Source organism: Anomalospiza imberbis, chromosome 3, assembly GCF_031753505.1.
Source record: "Anomalospiza imberbis isolate Cuckoo-Finch-1a 21T00152 chromosome 3, ASM3175350v1, whole genome shotgun sequence".
NCBI lineage: Eukaryota > Metazoa > Chordata > Aves > Passeriformes > Viduidae > Anomalospiza > Anomalospiza imberbis.
The window spans coordinates 77,242,016-77,263,591 of NC_089683.1; the positions used below are offsets into that span (position 1 = coordinate 77,242,016).

Genomic DNA, 21,576 nt, shown 5'->3' on the forward strand with positions numbered 1-21,576 from the left:
GATGCTCATTAGGGACAAAAAGACATCTAAATCTATTTCAATTGGTTCAGATCCTAATACCTTTATTACACTTTTTGTGATCCAAATAAGTTTTTATTATAATGGGTAAGTACTTTTATCAAAATTTTTTTGTATGTTTCCTTGCCCATAGTTTACCTGTTCTTGAATTGTGATTTGTCAATATTCTTTTAGTTTTATGCAGAAGATGTACTGAAGCAAAGAAATATATATATTCTGCACTGAAATAAATCCTTCTTAACATTTAATTCAAACTAAATAAATTCAAATTAAAGGGCAAAGAAACTCAAGCTCCAAAACCTATTAGCAAATAATGCAAAGATCAATGGATACATTTTTAAAGGTTGAAAATAAATTGAAGTTGCCGATTGGTTTAGGTTATCATCTATTCCAGATGAATGTGTAGTTCCATTGACTCATTTGAAGCTGAAATGCTTCAAGTTAAGCTGATATTTAAAAGTTGTATGTATATCTGTGTCTTGAACAAGTGCAAAAACTTGGGAAGACTGAAGTCTTGTCTAAGGATGATTTAAAGCATATTTTCTTGCCTGGGACTACTTCCTTCCTTATGAAACAGGACACAAAGATAATTTAGCTGTGTAGAAATATGTACTAGTGACTTATTTCAAAAGTCCTGTGAACAATTACTTTAAAGAACAGGGTTGCCTTTAAACTGTACTCTTGCCACGTGGTTCTCTTAAACTGCTGCTGACATGCATCAGACACTGTGCCCTTCACTTACTGTGGGGTAGGAATATATTGGTGAATCTATTGCATATATGAGCACTTCTGTGACAAACAGGAGTGACTAACCTAGGAGGAAGGTTACATTAATACTTCTCATATCCCAGTTACCAGAGTCCACCTTAGAGTAGCATGGTATTGCATAGTACTATATTTGTCGTATGTAGAAATATACAATATGGCTAAATGATGATCACCACAGAGGAAAAAAAAAAAAAAAAAAAAAAAACCAACCCAAACCAGTAAATGACAGCTATTTTGCAGACAGAGAATGCCATACTGCAAGGCTGTATGGGAAAGTAAGAGTCTATCTGGACTGCTTTTAGTACAGTATTGCAGGAAATCGTGCAAAGTTTTAGAGAAGGAAAGGGGATTTTGTATTAAACAAAACTGTTTTTTTTTTTTCATTCTCCTTCATCCACATGTCCTCTTTTACTCATGTATTAGTGGGTGCTGCAATATGTGTCCACATTGTCTAGGTAGGAACTGGGAGTGACACTAGCAAACACCTAGCATGACCTAGCTTGTCTTTTTCATGGCTTTTGGATTATTCCTGATGCCAAGACCTAGATGGGACTTTTTCACTCTAAAAAAGTTGACAGTAGCTGTAATTTTTCTTTTCCTTCATCCTATCCCACCTTCAAGAGTCATTAGCAAATGTTGCTGATTTTTTTCTCTTTTTTCTTCCCTTGCTGCAGTTTGTTTGGGGTTTTTTCCTTGTTTTCTTAGTATTTTTTTACTAAGGCCAGGTTTCTTGAGAATAAACTGTGATGTTAGTATCTTGATGTCAACAATTGTCTTTCTCTTTTGCCTTCTTATCTTTTCTTCCAATGTTATTATACCCTTAAGTTCCAATTCACATTTAATTTATACTTTGTTTTCATTACAAACCTCCAGAATTTGTTACTGGAAAGAATATCTCATAGCAAAAAAGAAATTACAAACTTTAATCTGTGGCTCCTATTGCAAAGCATGTGTCTTCAGACTGCTTTTATATCCATATGCTGAGAGTGATTTGGACACTTAGAACAATTTCTTGTAACAAAATGTTATCAAAGAATAGTGTGCTTCATATGGCCTTCCCTGGGGTGCAGTGGAAAAGAGAATAAAACACACATTTATGTGAAAAATATTATGCTAATGAAGGCATTCAAAGAGGCTAAAGCAACTTAATTTAAACACTGTACACTTGCAAATCTAATATGGGCTGCAAGAGAGGTAGAGCTTTCCTTTATTATGAAGGTAAAATTGTATCTTCAAGATTTCCAACATCACAAAAGCAAGGGCAGACTTCACTATTTTACAGCTAAAATTCTATGTTGTAGAGTTCAGAAAATGGTAATATCTGTAACAAGAAAATATAGTTGCAATATTAATGCGTATTGAAATAGGTTAGTATTTTGCTTTTGATGGTTATATTTAGAAAAAGTCTAGATTAAGTGATTTTTTTTTTTTTTTGCAAATCCAGAAGATCACATAATGTGTCACACTGATATCTTCTTTCCTAGGAAAGGCACTGAACAAAATGCACACCTAGACTGGTATTTTTGCAAGGGATCCCTTGTAAACCTTTCCTAATGTTTGTCCTCCTTTGCTGTTGGCAGTGGTGATTTGTCTGTTCTCTCAAATGTCAGTTGACCAAAGATAAAGGAAGGACCTGAGCAGCAGGTATGTAATCTTCTCTTTATCTCTCCTTCAATATTTCAGGAGTTTTACTTTAAATGTGGAGCACACCCAACCACTGACAGTGAAACATCTGTGGCTTTGAACCTCGTTACAACAAACAGCCGCTGTATCACATGTATAACATGCACAGATATTAGGTAAGTACAACAAAAATTGTCAGAGATGTACAGTCTCAGTGCTTCAGAGTACTTATCACTTCCAAAGAGCCTCTTTTTCTTTGTTCATTTTCCTTTTTAAAGGCTGGTAGTTTTTTTCCCTGGTAAGATGGTGAAAAATGGGTCAGATTTTCAGGTGTGTTATTTGTTTAGCTGGTAAAATTGCAGTTCATATTTTTGTACCTTAGTCACGTTGCAGGTGGAAATCTGACTGCTTAAGTTCTAACTAAAACATTGAAAGCTCAAGATAGTGGCATAAGTGTGTAGATATTTTCTGCTAATATGTATTCAAGAGCCTGGGAAAGAGCTGGATTTTTGAGGGGGACAGACTGTTCCTGAAGAAATTAACTTCTTGGTGTTTGTTCTATAAATCAAAGTGAAATGCATCTGTTATCATGTTTGTGTTTATTGTAGTTTGAAATACTGTAATCCATCTTTGCATGTGGTATTTGGGCACATACATTCAAGAATATCCATTACTTGCAAATGCATGGATTAAAAACCAATTGCCCGAAAAAGACAGCTACCATTGTAGTGAAGAATTACCTGACACACATTTATCTACTGATTAGGAGATATTCTGTATGAAAGTGTAAAGAGAATTGTGAAATGGTAGTCGTTGGGAGAAATTGGAAAGGACATTTGAACTCTGTACTGATTCATATGGTGTGTGTCTTCTGGAAAGAGCTGGTTTTGGAAGCATCCTATGTGTTGTATTTACAGAACTGGCTCCTGGGTACAGATTAAACGAAGACCAAATATCAGTCTCTGTCAAATTAGTATGTCAGCATTTTACAGCAAGGGTGCAGATTCAGCGCTACTCAAAAGTGGCTGGTTCTCCTGTCCCTTCTAAACATTCCCTGGGCAAAAAAGAATGGTTTGGCTTACTGAAGTGCAGACCCCTAGTGCATGTCTGTACTGCTAAATACAAGAGGGCTAAGGGCTGATCCCCAGTCCCAAGCCAGACGGAATTGCCTGACAGATATCCTGCACAGAGCTGAGTCACCTGGTGCTTTGTCACAGCTGGCTTGGGTTGGTTGTGGAGCTGAAACCCAACCATTGTAGATCTGCAGTGAAAGTTTACTTTTTATCCTAGCAGTAAGATGGAATGGAAAAGGGTTATTTGTGTCTCCATATTTCCTGTGTGGGGCCCAGGAAGTTTCAGAAGAGTTCACTGAACTGAGCTTTTTGGGATAAACAGTACCTATCTATGGGACCTGTGTCCACAGGGTTCTCAAGAACAGCAAGCATCCAAAAAAAAAAAAAAAAAAAAAAAAAAAAAAAAAAAAAAAAAAGAGAAACCTACCAAGAAAACATAAGGAAAAAAACTCATCTAACATTAAAAGAAGCAAAATGGAAGAAATTTCTTCTGTCTCATCATGTCAAAACATTGATACACATTCCTATGATACCTCCAAAATTTTGAGAATGTATTCATACATTAAATCCTGATTATCTTTCAGAATTTATTTTTTTTTAAAGCCATAAAAACATTCCATGCACTTTTGTGTAATGCTATACATTTATAGGGGATACCAAAACCCAATATACTATTTTAATTTTCATATGGCAAATCCCACAAGTGGTTAAAATAGAATTTCACATGTATCTTTAGGTGGATGAAATAATTTTTCAATTAAAGCTGTGCAAGAAATTGGTTTCGTTTCTGATTTTGTCTTTTACCAGTTTTAAGGAAGGTCAAATATAAGATTTGACCATCAGAAAGAGCAAGATCATACAATGAAAACATTTATCAGTTATGAAAACTTAAAAAATCTCCACTGAGGTTTTTTTTTTTTTTTAGTTTCTAATTCCTTTCTCCAACCTAACATTCTTGTAATATTTGTATGTAATTCCAAGAAATTATATAAATAGCCATAATCTTTTCACTTCAGTTGAATATATAAGTGATTGTACTGGAAGTTACTTGCTAATACGCTTATGCAATTGAAAAGTAGCATTTAGGGCACTCTGCAGTTTAGAGAGTTTTGTGAAACCTACCTTCATCCTTCTGTAGCATTCATGTGAAAAAGAAGATTAACTGTATTCAGTACATTAGCTATTACTTTGTATTAGCTTCACTATAGTAAAATAAGAAATTTGTGTCTGTTCTTCAAAGTAGATTTTTCTTCCTTTTTTTTTTCTGGAAAAAACCCCAAACCAACAACAAGACACCAAACAGGAAAAGGTGACAATGAGGTACTATTTGCATTTTTCCTAAATGTTTTTCTTTGCAGCAACATACACCATATCTCTAGGTATTTCCATCAATTTATCATTTACAGTTAGTCCACTACAGCCAGAGTAATTAAGTTCCAAGATTCCTGGCACAACATTTGTATGGTTTTAGCAAGGTTAGCAAAGCTTATAAAAATCTTATATAAAGCAGTAGTGTACTCTCCTATATAGAAAAAATATAAAGTGGAAGCAATGATAATCTATTGCCAGTTTTTATTCTTAAATTCACATTAGATGCACTTAGTTTGCCTTAGGTTTATATTTTATATAAATATTTTCATGCAAGTCTGACTACTGGAGTGAAATAGTTGAAAGCCAAACACCCTTGTAGGGATGTGTTAAATCCATAGGCAGTATTCCATGTAGTGTAATGCCTTCCAATGTATTCTGCTTATCTACAGCACAGTTAGTGTGAATTGGCAGCCTTTATGCATTTTTTTTCCTGTAGCATTCAAGGTGATGGGTTGCTATTCTGTGTCTTTGAAGAAGCTTTAATAGGTTGAGCAAATGGCTGGAAGTTGAAACAAATACTAAAATTGTGCAATCCTCAAGGGAACATCTGCTTTTGTCAACTGTTTCCAGTAGAAATAACATCAAAAGGGGCTAGGAGTACCCCAGGGTAACCATAAATCAGGCTCAGGAATAACAGCAGTTTTAAGCAGTGTAAAAATAAAATGTGTAGACCAGAAATGCCTCACGTCATCTTTCATGAACTCAGTAGGGTACAATTCCTAAAGGCATCATTATTTTTAGATTTCAGCAGATACAGCTAAGTGTAAAAGATATATAGGACATACTGTCACTTAAAAGGTAGATAGAATTCTGCAGAAGGAGAAGTATTTGGTGTTGTGTTATCAGATTTTTTTTTCTAATCTAATTAATCCCTGCTTCATAATCTTGAACAAATAAATATTTGGCTGTGTTTAAACAATGGAATCTTTGATGTGCTTTTCTGTTCTTTGGACTCTCTAATACTGGAGTTGGGAGTGAGAACTTCCACTAGTGATGATAGTAGTGCATATGCTAGTTATTCTTCAAGGGTAACTCTGGTGTAATGTCTTTGTCATAGTTCTTTTCAGGCAAATCAATTTAGACTGTGATCACATTAAATTCCATGGGCAGGAGGGTAATGGAGAAGGTCAGCACTGAGAGGGGAAAAAAAGTGAATTTACTATAGGAAGTCCTGTTGGAAATTCAATGGGCATCTCTCTTCTTCAGACAATAAAGAATGAATGGCTGCATGTTGTTAGTAATAACAGTGTGATAATTTGGTTTGCGTGGGATTACTTTGGGCCTCCTAAGTTTCTCACTAGCTCTTAACCAGCCATCTTTTTCAGTCTTTTTTTTTTTTTCCAAAGTCAAAATACAAGTTAGAAATGTTTTCCCTCCAGCAGCAGTTTGTGACATTCTCCTATCATTCCTGCTTGCTCATTTCCTCTATTGCAGAGTCAGAATTGAGACAGATGAGTTGGGTTTTTTTGATTTTTTGTTTGTTTGTTTTTTAATGGGATAGTGTTCCTAAATTGGTAAGAGATAAAATTGTTTGTTTCTCAATAAATACATATATAAATGATTTTCTGTTGTGGCTTTTACCTGTGGGTTTTATGCCAAAAGAAGACCATCTTCCCAAGTTTATTATGAGGATTAGTGTTTTTCTAATTTCCTATTTTGTATTTTCATCTTTATGATGTTATTGTTGATAGAGGTGTGCCATGTTCCTTATCGACCTACATTTTGTACTGTTTTGTGCATTAATGCTGTACGTTCCTTTGAAGTAAAATATTTGTTAAATTACAGTTTAAATATGGTTTAGAGACACCTGAAATAATTTGCCTTGTCTTTCTTCCTTCTTGTAAAAGATATATGATATTAATGCAGGTTTCAAAAAAAAAAGTGGAAAGAGTATCAGAGGAGGAATATAGCAGTGACTATGACAAGTAGATGAGGTAGCAAGTCAGCCATGCTATTCAAAACCTTTACATTACAAATAATTCCAGAATCTTTAGTTGATTATTTGAATCCAATGCTACAGCTGAAGAGACAAAATGCAAAATTCAGCTTTTGATAAAGATCCAGCAATTAGCTCAATTGGTTAGAGTGTGGTGCTAATGCCAGTGTTGTGGGTTTGATCCCTGTACGGGCCACTCACAAAAAAGTTGGACTTAATGATTCTTCTAAGTCTCTTTCGACTCAGAATATTCTGAGATTTGTTTGAGAACTGTTAATATTTTCTTAATGAAGAAGCTGTAGTGCAAATTTGATTCAGATCCAGTTTGTTGTTATTTGGAGAGAGTTTTACCAGGAACCTTTGGTGGTTTTCTGAGATGAAAATGAAGGCTATATCCATTAAAAGACATTACCCATGGAATGTTTTCAGAAGAGTAAATAGCACTTTATTCTAAATCTATACCTACTATTTCTCTTTGCTTCTGTGACATAGGATCCTAAATTTACCCTTTTGGGCCATTATAACCCAAGCAAGTTATTAAATCTATATTTAGCTATAATTTTTTGAAGTACTTTTTCCCTCTCTGTGACCTGTCTTGATAATGTGGTCTCTGCTCCAAATCTCTATTAAATTCTGTTGTCTTTATATACCTTGAGTAGTTCAAAGAGGAGTGGAAAAAGATTGTGCTAAGAATTAAATCTACTTTGTCTAAGCACTATGACCATCAGGGACAATGTCTACTGTTTTATTCCCTAATGTTCCCTAAATTAATGAGATTTCTTAAGAATTACTTATTTAAAGCAGGAAATTAGATATAAAACTAAGAACTGTTACTAATTGATTTAGAGCTTTTTTTTTATTTTCCCCAGTAAGGTAACTTATAGAATACTCCTGTTACAGCTGTAATATTTGAGTTCTGATACAAGCAAAGCCATGCAGAGAAAATCTTTTGTTGAGAATTTGGGCAATTTTTTGAAATGCGAACCAAGTCTGATAATGTCAGTAAGTGACGTTCATTTCCTCTGAGGTGCACACTGTGGATTTCAGACTCAGACTTGAGCTACTGAAAGATGTGCCTTGTGCATGCAATTCAGTTACCTTAATCTTTCTCTTGAATTATAAACACTAGAGTACAGCAGCCCCCTATTGCAACTACAGGGCAGCAGTGCAGTTCTTAGTGCTCTGCCTCTGAATCTGTTAAGATCTGCACTGCAGCTGCATCTCAGTGAGGCAGCTCCCAGCTTCAACACATCTGGGAACAGAAGAGTGTGTTGGGACAGCTATTGTACATTGCACATAACCTTTGCCAGCAGGGGACAAGTGAGGAGGATTTTATACAACCTCACTTGTGTCCTAGGCTGGACATAAAGCATGAATTTCTCTTCATCTAAGAGACTAAAGCCTGCCTACCTTTCCTTCTTTATGAGGCTGAGGTTTTTTTCTATGTCATCCTTTTGCTTGGCATATATGTTAGTGTACAGTTGTCAGAAAGGACAAATGGAAGGAAATGTATTAACTGCCTGCTGAGTTTTTTTTTTTTGGTTTTTTTTTGGGGGTTTTGTTTGTTTGTTTGTAAATTTTTGTTTGTTTGTTTTGTTTTGTTTATTTTTACATTTGCCCACATGTTTGTGAACATAAATATAATGGTGTGTGGTATGTCTGAGTGTTTGAAACAGCCACGAGTGAGAATTTTTATGTCACAAAATGAAGTTCATTTCTGATTTGAATTTATTTCAATAATGTGCATCTCCTGATGCAGCTGGGATAAAATAAATGTCATTAATTTCGTTTTGCATTTGACATTTCACCTGAGGCCTGCAGATTCCAGAATATTATCAATAGGGTCTATATTATATGTAGTATGTTCTCTGCCATTCTAATTTATGGTGTGATTAACACAGTGAGCTGTTTTTGTAGATTTCTTCACTTACATATTTTATTCTATGTGTTTATGTCTATGTGTTGTGAGACACAAAGACTTAAAAGCTTAAATTATTTGGCATGAGTCAGTAGTTTTAATGTGTCGGGTATCCAAGTGTAACTTATCAAAGATTTCATGAACTTCACTTCCAAAATATTCTGAAGAAACCTGAGTACTAATACTTGCATAATAGTCAATGAAAAATTATAGCTAATGAATGTGATTCTGTTCAAGTATTGTAAATTTGAATGTTAAAGTTAGAATTTATTTGCAATGTCCAAGAAAAGCAGAGTAGCAAATGTGTTTAAAATGTTGTACAAAGAGACTCTTTTGAAACTTGCAAGCCCACAGTGTGCCTTTTCTCCCATAGATGTTTGCAGGTTGAGGTGTCTGGGGCTTCCTTTTCCTTCTTTTTAAAATTAATTCCTTAACATGAAAGACAAAACATTTTCATCTCTGGTTAGTTTTGCTTCAGGCAAGGTTAGTAATAGCTGAATATTTCTACCATCTGATAGTGGTGTAGTGACCTATGAGAATTGCTATTGGAGGTCACAATCCAGTTGTCTTTGGAGTTATCTATATTGCAAAGGCACCACCACAAGTAATATTAATTAGCAAGCCTCATCCTTTCAGCAGAGACCTGAGGTCTGAAGGAACAAGGTGAACAGATTGCAGAGATGTTCCTTTCAGGCCTCTGCTGAGGCATTAAGGGAATGGTCTGGGGAGGAGCTCAGCTGTTGCTCTCTGCTGAGCAACCAGTGGTTCAACATCTTGCACTTCAATAAGGGGAAGGAATGGAAAGTGTTTGTGAAAGATGTGGTTGGCTTTTACAGCATAGGGAAACAAGAGTGAAAATATCCAAGAAAGAATGAAGCTGCCAAGCAGCAAAAACCTAAATATGCACATGACAGAATAATTTAATTTGCAGGAACTTAGGAAAATTTGAAAATAGCGATATTGGGCAAATGTGCCAGGACATAATTTCTGAAATCAAATACGTGAAGGACTATTGATAAGACAGAGAACCTGTCATAATATGTAGAGAACTTTATGAAATGTTACTTGATACTTCATAGAGTCACTTAATGATCTATTATGGAGCACTGTCTGCTGTCCTGGGTAATGTCTTGGAGAGCCATTCAGTTCCTCAGTCAAATAGCTCCATAGCATTTGTTATCAGATTTCAAAAATGCATAATTCAGATAAACATTTTGATGGAATTTGATGGTGTTTACATACTGTTTCCAATAGATGTCTGGGGCAAGGTACTACTCTCAAATTCCATAACTATATTTTTGATGTGTTACACATTCAGGGGCTTATAGGTACAAAATTTTGAAAAAACAAAGGAGGGATTGAGGAATATGTTGGAGAAATATGTTCATTTGTGTACATATAATAAATAGGGACACCTACTGTTATATTTCTCTCTAAACCATGGTGTAGAATAAATTGTCATACCAGTGTACTGACTGACAACAGTATAAGCAAAATATTTTACACGTTTTCTACTGACATTCTGCACTGAGCATGCAGAGCTCTTGGTACATTACAGTCTTGATGGAACTATAATGGAATTTAATAATTAGAATTACTTTCTTTGCTTTTTGCATAACAACTTATGGTCATTGGTAGCTCTCTTTCCTCTTGTTAATTCTTTGGATGTTGTTAATGGTTGTTTCTGAAGACAAAACAGTTTCTGAAGGCAGTCTTAGAAAGAATCTATTATTTATTTTGTTCTGTAACAGAAACCAGTAGGGATCTAAATTTTTTAGATCTTCAGGGAAATTCTTTCTTCTTCCTGATGAATGTATTTGTATAAAACTTCATTTAGTAAACTTAATTATATGTGTACTTTAAATCAGCAATTTTGGAATAGTAAATTATTGCAATAATTGTTGTACACTGATATATTATAGTAAAAATTTTACTTTAAATTGTGCTGTAATGCACTAAGTTCTTTATCAACTAAGTTACCAGCACAATTAAAGTTTCCTTATAAAGGGAAAATCCAGAGCATGTTTCAGGCAGGGGCATAAAAAATAAATTCAGTCCCATGGTGGAAAATAGACAAAAGACAAGTTAAATAGTTAATACATCACTGTTATGAGCTTGGTGCAAAAAGATGCTAATTTGCAGTGTGGATTGAAAATGACAAGAAATACATCATAATCAAAGTCAACCAAACTCTGTTAAGTTCTGTCAATATCTGTGACATAGTAAGGGAGCTGTGTGCAGACATTTGAAAATGCTTGAAAATGTACACAATTAAGGGGATGATAATTTTCCCAGTACAAGTTTGTAAATGGCAGTGATACTGCACTAGCATGTCAATGTAAGAATACTACTAGAAAAATTACACCAATAAAAACACATTTTTATATTGTTACAAAGTCCTGTGCTAATACTTGTAATTTCACTTGACATGTTTGTTTTAGTTTATGTTGAAGTAATTCCATATCATTGTACATTGAAATGCAGTAAGCAGGATGAAAACAAGTACATTTGTCCACCAAAAGAGTTTGAATTATTTCTTAATATTTCTCCAATTACACTGACGTAACTTTCTCTTGCCAAGGGAATAAGTCTTACAGCTGATCTCTAAAGATCAACTGTAAGTGTGGTTGGACCTGCTCCTGAAAGAGTTCAGTGGTAGTGAAAAGTGAGTAAAATAGTAGAGAAAATGTGTTGCTGGACAGCAAGATAAGGGAAAAATGATACCTACTGTACTCTACTGAACGAGTTAGCATAAGTGTTGCTTTTCTGTGCAGAGATTTCAGAGGTTTTCTACCACAAACTTTTACAAAACCCTCCTCTGAGTCACTTTCAGTTGTGCTTTCCTTTGAGGGTATGTTCTCCTACGTGTTTACTAAGTAAAATGGAATTTTGATTAATATTTCATACATATTTATATATAATAATTAAGAGTGTATGTGTATACATACATACATACCTTGTTATATATATGTACTTGTTTCTTTGTGGGTGTGTGTATACATGTATATCTTCTTATGTATATGTACTTGTTTCTTTGTTTTTCTTCTCTACAAGGAATCTTCAGTTATTTGAAGTGCATTACATTTATGAATGTTTTCCCCCCATGCTATTCTTATTTCACTTTACACAGGATACAAATCTGCCCATATTTCTGCTGAAAGTAGGAGCCAGACAGTGCTCTTTTGGCATGCAAATTCCATCTGCATTTTACAAATTACTCTTTGTTTGAAGCAACAAAGAGAACAGTCATACCACTTCCCATAAGGTGTGTTCTGTGTAACTGCTAAAGGCAGTGTCAGCCAAACAGCTGCCAAGAAAACCAGGACCAGCCTACTGATGTGCACAGTGCAGGAAAGATGACTGCACTCAGATGTCACCTCTATGAATCTGTCCAACCTCTTTGGAAACAGGCTGACAATGCTGATGTCAATCTTGAACTGCACTCATGAGCAAGACTAAGCCTTTGCTCCCTATGGATTCTCTAACCTTGCTGGAATTTATTGGATTTCCTGACAAAAGAAGTTATATTTATTCACTTTTGCTATATGTGCCTCAAAAGGTGTCAGAGCATGTCCTGATCAGAAAGCAGGTGGTGAGAGTGATGCTGCAATATGGTTCAGTCTGGTTATATAAAACAGAAAATAGCTTCAGAAAGTCATTTTTTCAGTTCAATGCATTTGTAATTTAATTTTGTTTTTAAAGTAAAATACCAAAACAAGAGAGAAAAATCATTTTGAAGGCCCTCATCATTGAGTTTTTGAGAAATAGCTCTTTTTCTCTTTTGTCCTTCAAATATATCCATAATTTCAGGCAAAATAGTCATTTTTGTTTTGTGGGGACATAATTATGCATTTATCTGCGAAAGTAATTTTAATTAAAAAGACATTTCTCTCACCTTGGCTCTTTAGACTTTGATTATGCAAACAATTTTGTGGCTTTGAGTATTTTTTTATAAGTGTTTGCAGGTTAAGACTTATGTGCTGCATAACTGCAATCATTTTCACATAAATAGAACTATGACTTTTCCAGAAATAAGTATCTTCTACAGATGCACAGCCTGTCCCTTTTGCATTCAGCTGTGACCTTGAAAACTGATTAACAAAATTGTACTCTAAGGGATGCAAGGCTTCGCATAAAGCAAGTGAAGCATGTACAGGCCCTTGAGGGGTGCTTAGAGTATCTCATAGACTCTAATGGTAATTCCTTTCTCTTTTAGAGCTATTAGGTGATTCTGGCTTGAGGCAATCGGTAGTACTTTTCTCTTTATTTAATTTTTGTGCCACAGATTTTATGAATTATCTTATTACAACCCCTGTTTCATGTTTTAAAGACAAAGTGGTGTCTGATATGTCTGGTGTCTATATGTTTAAGTGTCTTCTTCAGCTGCTGAGATATTTTGGGTTCTTTTATTGATTTTACATGGCATGAACTTTGGCACAGTAAGAAGATGAAAAGTTACGGAGAGTTATGATTGTCTAAACCTGAAAACAAAGTGGTGCTTGTGAAAAGCATGTGGAGTACCCTGCATTTAAGCCCTCATTTCCTTCAACAGTAACGACTATTTGAAAATATGCTATTTGCTTCATTCCAAAAAGTAGTACATTTATTGTTATTTAGTAACAGTGGCAAGTTTTGAAAACCTGATATCAAAGCATAATTTATTCATTAAGTAGAGACTTGTAGATTATTGTACTTTTTACTTTCTCACTCTCTACGTTTGTACTTGAATTATGTTTTGGTTAATGAAACACGACATTCTGGAAGTCAGAATTGAGAAATAATATACAATTTAAAGCGTTCTACACATCCCTCTCAAACTTGCTGCCAATTTTTTTGTCTTTAAAATCAAATTTATATTACATGAACAGGGATGTAAGGTATTATTTTAGTAAGTCATTAAACTAGTAGAAGGCATTAAAATAATTTTTGCTAGTGATAAAATAAAAAACAGAAGGCAATTCTGAATAGTAGCTAGTCTTAAATATCTGTAATGTGCCAAGGTACAGAAGTATAAAATGCAGCATTCCTTGCACCCCTGCTTTTTGTGTTCCTTGTTAAAAAATCTGGTAAGAAAAGTGGAGTTTTTGCTGGGTTTTTATTCTCTCAAAGTTAAGGTATTCCAGTTTCTGAAGCTAGAAAGAATCAGGACAATATACAGACATTAGCTGGCCACTTGACAACTTCTGGTCTGGTTATAGTGCATTTCCCTATCCGGGACAAAGAAATTGAATCTCCTGAGAATTTTTGTTGTTCTTCTCTGATATCTTTCATTTAATAAAATGTGTTGTTTATAATAGCAAGGAATAAAATATTTCTATAGAGATGTCCTTAGTGTGTTGCTAGGGTCTCTATGGTGGTTTGAGTTCTGCAGAACATTTAGAACCAAACGATGACCTCACATCAGTAAGTAGTTAAACCTCTGCTTGCTGCATCTGAATAATCCCATCGAAACCAACAGGATATAAATGCAAGTGTATGTGCTTTGCTTGGTCAGAGCCTAGATTCATCCAGATTAATCATCCTGCACTTTCTGAGTGATATCCTCACATCCAAGAAGTAGTCATGGAATGTCTTCAATGAGTCTCTCAGTGTGAGGTAGGATTTATAATGCTTTTAATCACAGGAAGCAGAATGAATATTCAGGGGGCTTTTTTTTTCTTTTTTTGAGAAAAAGACAGTTCTGGAAAGGTCTGCTGTCATGAGAATGAATTTCACTGGAAACAGCTCTTGTCTCAACCCTTTGCTATCTTTTCTGATTATCTGAGCTAATCTGTATGCATATGAAAAATATGTTTTGTATGATTTATCATCCACTTTTCTGGTATTCCTGGGGTTCCTGGCACCTTGTAATAACCCCCTGTTTTCAGAGAGATATTTATGGTTTTGATCATACTGTCTCAGAGCTTCCTGTTTTCTAGAAAATACATTATCCATATTTGCAGTTCAGATGGTATTTATCTAAGGGTTAAAGCATTACTGCTAGTACTAAAACATGTTAGAAATATTTCTGATGAAAATTATTATTTTTCTTAGCATGTCGACCAATATTCTTGGCCTTTCAAAATATGTTACAGAAAAGTGAACATTCCTTTGGATTCTAGTTGCTGATCAAGAAATAGAATACTATTACTCTGTGTTCGTGTTCCTTTCCTTTTTCTGAGTTTGTTTGTTCTTTTCCAAATGTATGAATATGTTATCTCTTATTTTTCTACAAGATTCATAAGATTGTATTAAACTCCTAAGGAAGTCAGGAGAATATCCTTTGAATTCTTTTCTTCCCTTGTCTCTTTCCTTCTCCCTGCTGTGTTTAATAGATTCTGCAAATAATAATTTTTTTTAGTCGAAGGAAAAAAAGGAAAGGAGGAAGAAAAAGAGGATGAAGACTTTACATTAGCTTAGCCAAGAATGTTCAAGAGATCATTTTTGATACCAGCAAGCATCTTGAAAAGAAAATTGTTTTCTAATTGTTTTATACAAGCAGTACACAGTCATGTAGTTGAATTTTACTATCAGATGATTTTTTAAAAATGCAGTATGAAGCAGATTGGGCAGTATTGCATTGACCTCGGTTTTAAGTACTAATGTTAAGTAATAGTTTTTGACACTTGGGCAAAGTATTCCATTAAAATGGCTATCTTTAAAAAAAATTTTATGTTTGGCATTTATTGATATCTGTGTTATTGTTTACCATATTCCAGAGTGAAAAACATCCTACAGGTAAAAGGTTTATTTTTCTGAATTGGGTTTTTTTTAACATTTAGTAGCATTTTTAACATTGCATTGCAGTTGTATTTATTTTATTATAGCATGGCTTTTCCTACTGTGTATATAATCATATGCCAATGAAAGACTGATTCTGCAAAGCTGTAAGTACTCAAGCTCTAGAACAGGATGTTATTTAAACATATGCTTGACTTTGAACATATGAGTCGTGGCTAAATATGCCAACAGAAGAATGCTTATTTTCATTAGCTTTTTTTTTTTTTTTTTTCAGTTACTCCATACAAATTTTTTCTTCTCTAATAGCTTGTCTTTTCAAGGTTACATCAAAATTTTTAGAGCAGATACCATAAGAGGATTGGTACACAGATACCATAAGAGGAGGTACTTGCAAAATCTCAGTGGGGGCTGACTGTCTGTCTCCAGGTGGATGAGTTTCAAGACCTGAGGCAGATGAAGAATTACATTTTCAGTGGTAATAAGCCTAAAATACAAAACTGATTTGGGAACTAAAAATTGGAATCTTTCTTCCTTGTTTGGTTATTGGAGATTCTTGTGTAGGTGTTTCTTTTTAAAAAAATAACTATTGGTCTCCATACACTATCATGTTTCCTTGATATTTAAACCTTCTTTGCTACTTTAATGACACTATACTTTTCTTAAATTTGAGTGGGGTTACAGTGCCGGTTAGTACAATAAGCATGAAGTCAATGTTTTGTAGGAAAAAATGGTTATTTAACTAACAGCAGAAACCAGAGAAGTAACAACTTGATCTACACTCAGTTGCCTGTAGTTGAAATATTCTGTATGCATTGACACACAGTCCACTTTGTGTGCTGGATTTCTGAAAGGCTGCTTGTGTAACTGGCATTGCAATAGCTGCATGTGGAAAGGAAAATAAATGAATGAAGACTTTCTAAAGTCAGACCTATACTAACATTTTTTGAGTGTTCATTGCCTGTCAGAGAAAAAAAATATTGGGGCCACAACAAGAAAAATTAAAAAAAAAAATTTGACCAGTGCTGAAAAGCACAAATGTGTGGAACCACTACACCTGTAGGAGGTTTCTTCAGATACTTTGATATTGCTTGTGAAAATTGAGCGGTCATTCAGCGATGATGTGTTGCATACTGTGAGGTGAAATGAGAACCTTTTGCACATTAAAGGTTATCATGTACTGTGGCTTGGCTGATGCTCTAAGCATTTCAAACTTTTTATTGCAGAAAGTTGTGCTTTCAGGTTGGGTCTGATTTTGCCAGCTGCTTCCCTCATGTGCTGAAAGAAATATTGGAAGGCTTGTTTGCTTGCCTTCTTCAAGGTTTGACTTACAGCACAGCAAAGTGAGGAAGCCTACTTTTTCCTAACTGTGGGACCTTGATAAATTATAATTTTCCCATGAAGATCAGCCTCTTGTTTTTCAACATTTTGCAGATGTGAGAAGTTTGTCTGTATGGTTGCAGTCATTATGTGCTTTTTTTTCATTTATGCAACTTTGCTGTTTTGCTCAGCTAGTGGGGTTAGCATAAAATTGGCATGACTTCACTAAATCAGCTAACATAGGTGGCTGGCTGCTTGCAAATCATTGGAAGAGGCCAGCAGCCAGCCAGGGTTGTTGCACAGCCAAGAATATGGTATATGTTCAGGTTCCAGAAAAATTTTAGGTTTTAAAATAAGATTAGTTGCTGTTCATTCTTGGCGAAATCTTTCATGGTGAAAATTAATATCTGGTCAAAAGTTGTTAAACCAATCAAAGTATGCATGGAGCAAATTGCAAGTAAGTGTTTTTATCCCTTGCTTTAAAAGATTGAAAGGATTTCTCATCAGTGTGAAACTAGGGATTAAGTATCACATTCTGTCGAGAATGTTAACTGCTGCCATGGGTGGGATTTTGATTCTGGGTTTGAGGCCCAGTGTAGAGGGTTCTATAGGGTTTATTGGTTGGTTTGTTATGTTTTGTTTTTTTTCTGTAAAAAGATATATTTTCTGCATTTTTATGTTTTTACCAGAAAGGAATCAGAAAATATTTGTCTGGAAAACTGGCTGCTTGGACAAAATTGCTTACAATTTCAGATAAAAAACAAAAACAAAACAGTCAACACCAACGTCCTTATGCATTCCAAGACAAAGAATTTTAAAGATAATGGAAAGTTTTCAACTATGTTTTTATACACAATTGACATTACATGGATTCAACATTGAGCAATGTAAAGAAAAATAAATTTTGTATTTTTGTAATTTTTAATTCAAGTGATATTATTTTCCTTAGCCTTCTTCACTGCTATGTGATCTTTGATGCCTTGTTGCTTATGTGTGGTTATGCTTGAGTATGTTCTCCCTGTATCTGCCAAGTACCTACCTCTCCAAATCATTCTACCATGAAAGTACTGACTTAATTTCTTCTTAGATTTGCAAGTTTTTCCTTTTTATAAACCACCCCAGAGCTCTAGTGTATTTGTATTTGATTGGCAACTTTCATTTTTGTTTGTTTGATTAAAAAAAAAAAAACAAAGGCAATTAGAAAGTTTTATAGAGTGAAATATTTTATGTGCTGATTTTATGAGTATAGCTTTATTGTCATAATCTTAAATGGCAATGACATGAATTTTCTCTGCTGGGTGAGTTATTAACAACTTCTGAACTCCTGCCTTCAGAATGTTTTTTTTTTTCCATTTTATTTTATTCTGTTTTTCTAAATCTATTTTAATGATGCCTTCTAGGTAAAGAGATAATTTCATGGGAACCTCTGAAAACAGAGCTTTGTGGCTGAAGCTTTGCTTTGTGACCTACATGTATATTTTGACAATCAAGGTTGTTGAAATACTTTTGCCCTTCAAGAGAGTAAAATAAATAATTCACAAAGCATGTTTTAACGAAATACCAAAACAGAGATATATTTACCTTGGAATGTAAAGACTTAGTAAATTAAATGCCTAATAATTTAGTCAAACATAAAGCTGCAGTTCTCATAGCTGTGGGATGCTGCAGCAATGAAGGTAACGTTTGCCAAGGTACACCACAAAAGCAGGTTGATCTCCTGCATTCATTTGTGTACTTCTTTATATTTTATCTGGACAGACCATTCTAGTGACCAGAATCACATCCAGCTTGGTGCTAATTACAGAATTGCTCCACTTGCTTTGTGTTTCTTTATATCCCAAAACTTAGCTTTTCATAATATCACATATACCAGGTTTAGCAACATGTGCAGAAAAAGGAACAACAAAACAAACCCAAAGAAACAAAAACCACACAAAAACCCCCAAACAACAAAACTGTTAAGCTTATCAAGATAACCTTTCCAGTGTACGATTATTCTGTTAAGAAAGCTCCTGAAGTTTTGTCTAGTTTAAAGGACTCATTAGAACAGGACCTGTAGAATATCCTATTGAAGTTTGTATTCTACATCTTTGTAAATTTTACCTTGAAGAATTCTTTTCATTTTTTACCCTAAAATTTCTGGTACTCCATTTTACTTAAGTGTTTCTTAGTAAACAATATGTAATTTAGTTCTTTCCCACTATCAGTTGCCTGTAGAAGGATATATTTTGTAGCTGGTGATTCTCAGTCCCAAAACAATAGCCATACTTTCTTTTAAAACTATAGCTTGTTCTTTTTTTTTTTTTTGTTCATGTCTCTTATTTACTCTGCTTCTCTGGACTAGATTAACTTCTTTTTATCTATTGCCATACTAGACTTTTTTTCTCTATTTATTTTCTTCTCTTGATTCTTTGCATTTTATGTGCTTACAGTGTTTGATTTGAACTAAAAGTAAAATGCTTTGAATCAAGACTTGCATCCCATTTGTGGTTTATTTACTGTCTGGAGCTCTATTTACCCTGAGCTCAAGAAAATTATTTCCATGTGAATCTTCTTTTGCATGTAGCATTTGGATTTGGAGCTAAGCTTGACCAACTGCTAGGTAACAACTTTTGACAAAAAAATCATTCATATTTCATTTTTTAGAGCCACAAAAATAATTTTCTTTTCTCCAGTAAATACCTTCTTGGAAATTGTGTAGATTTGACTTTTCACTTTTGATACTTGATTATGTCTTTTTTTTCTTATTTTCCGTCTTTGACAGATTTCTTCTGGCCTGTCTTCGTTTCAAATTCATTGCAGTGACTGACCATTCATTTGAAAAATTAACTTAAAATTACCATATGTCGTCTCTGAACTGAGTTCTGTTCTTCACTGCTTCCAAATTTCTACAAGAATCTGTTTCTCTAAATAGTTGGCACTTCTAGGTGTCAGATAGCAATTCTGAAAACCCAGTTCTATGACAATTTCATATTTGAAGTATGACTAAATGAAATAGCATAGTTCTTTTTCAGCCTTTAACTTAATGTTACAAAATTAAAATATGAGGGACTTCATAACCATTGTAATTTTGTGGGTGATTGAGCTGAATATATGCACTTTTAGTTTAGTAGACAGTAGGGTATTGACACAGAGACAAAACTACCATGTATATCTTTTTTTCTATTTTCATTTTTTCTTACTGTACATCCCACAGCAGTACTCCATTCAAAGTTTGGGCTCAAATGATAGTAGTAGTCTTCCAAAATGTTACCACCGTCCCCTGTATTTTAGAAGTTAAGTGCCTTACTTTCTCCAGTAATTGATTTCTAGCTAAACTATTGTTAGGCTTAAAAAAAATCTCATTTTCTTTCTTATCTTAGATTATTGTTAGGGATGTATTATTCTTATTGTTCTTTTTCATAATACTTTTCAGATATGTGTTCTTCCAGAAACTTAGCAATCACACTTTGGTTCATAATCAGTCTGTGATGTGTTGTGTGTGGTGAGAACGTCACTAACTAAAGAACTTTGCTGTTGCTGGTAGTGTCTGAAGAGAGATCATTTTTGTGTCACTCTGTGCAGTGTCAAGTTGTTGGACATGTGTATATGGGCATCCCATCAAGATGGCACCAAGAGTCTCAGCATAAGGAAAAATGTTTCTGCTTCTCACTAAGGAATCTGACTACTCAAATGTGAAGTGACTTCCCATGCATTTTGCACTGTTTTTCAGTTCCATCCAGGATACAGAAAGGTTCCTCAGATGCCAAGTCCACATGAACTATTCCTGGGCATCATTTCTTGAAAACTAAAGAATTCCCAATTTGAAATGATGTTTCCAGACTTTGTCTCCTTGACTTCCTTAGAGTCCTCTTTCTTGGAATGTATCCATGCTGCAAATGCTGTATTACAGAAATTTCAGTTTATGGTGACAATCATGTGTTTCCTGTTGTTTTGGTCTCATATTTTTGATCAGTCAGCCAACTAATGTGGAAGACATGTTTGTGAAAAAATACAGCAGAAGAGACTCAGATATTCTTCATGTAAACAAGGTAGTGCCTGAGACATAGGATGTGTGTCACTGTAAAAAGCAATTCTTGAGATGAAATTCAGATGTTTTTGGACACTGTTGCATGTTTCAGCAGCAGCCTGCAGAAGACACGGGGAACAGTTGGATAGTTGGAGTATTCATTTGCTGAGGCAAAAGCAGGTTTAAACAACCATTACTCTGAGGATGCCACAGGCAATGGTGTATCAACTTGACCATCTAATTTTTCTATAGGTAGGAACATTTTTAAAATTAACTGGTGTAGCATTTTATTTTGGGAAGTGTTGAAAGCATCCCTCACTGAAGAAGTAATTTCTTCTTCAATTTTTTTTTTAACAGCTCACAAATCAGTGCAAGGCACATTTCACACTCAATGTGAGAAGTTATACCTCTCCATTTTATGGCAGGGATTTTCATGGACAGACAAGGAAAGTCAGCCTACCTCATCCTCTCTAAAAGATGAATTGCTAGTTCAGAAAAGAAAGATTTTAAAATGTGCCTAAATGTAATTTTCTTTGTATTAGTAAAATATTAAGGAAATGCATGGCTATGAAGAATTAGGGTCTCTTCCACAGTGAAAGATGTGGTCTTGAGGAACAACTTGCCTTCATGAAGCAAAGCACTGGAGGAGAGACAGTGCCAATGAGGTTGCTTTTTCCTTGCTTTGCTCTTCCAATAGGAAGAGCAAAATGGGGAGACAAGCAGCCCTATCTATGTGCCAAAACCATAAGCGTCAGTAGATTGATTAAACTGGCTCTCCCTGAGTCCATGCTTGCATTTTTTTCTAAAGTTTGTAAGACTAGAA

General features: G+C 34.6%; 1 protein-coding gene across 2 annotated transcripts in view; it reads left to right on the forward strand.

Annotated features, from left to right (window-relative positions):
• The window catches only part of PRKN (parkin RBR E3 ubiquitin protein ligase), a 683,121-nt gene that overhangs the window by 334,666 nt on the left and 326,879 nt on the right, over positions 1-21,576 (forward strand). For both annotated transcript variants that reach the window (XM_068185226.1, XM_068185225.1), the window contains exon 6: positions 2,470-2,585. In XM_068185226.1, the coding sequence (XP_068041327.1) occupies positions 2,470-2,585 (116 nt within the window). The remainder of the gene's footprint in view (positions 1-2,469; positions 2,586-21,576) is intronic.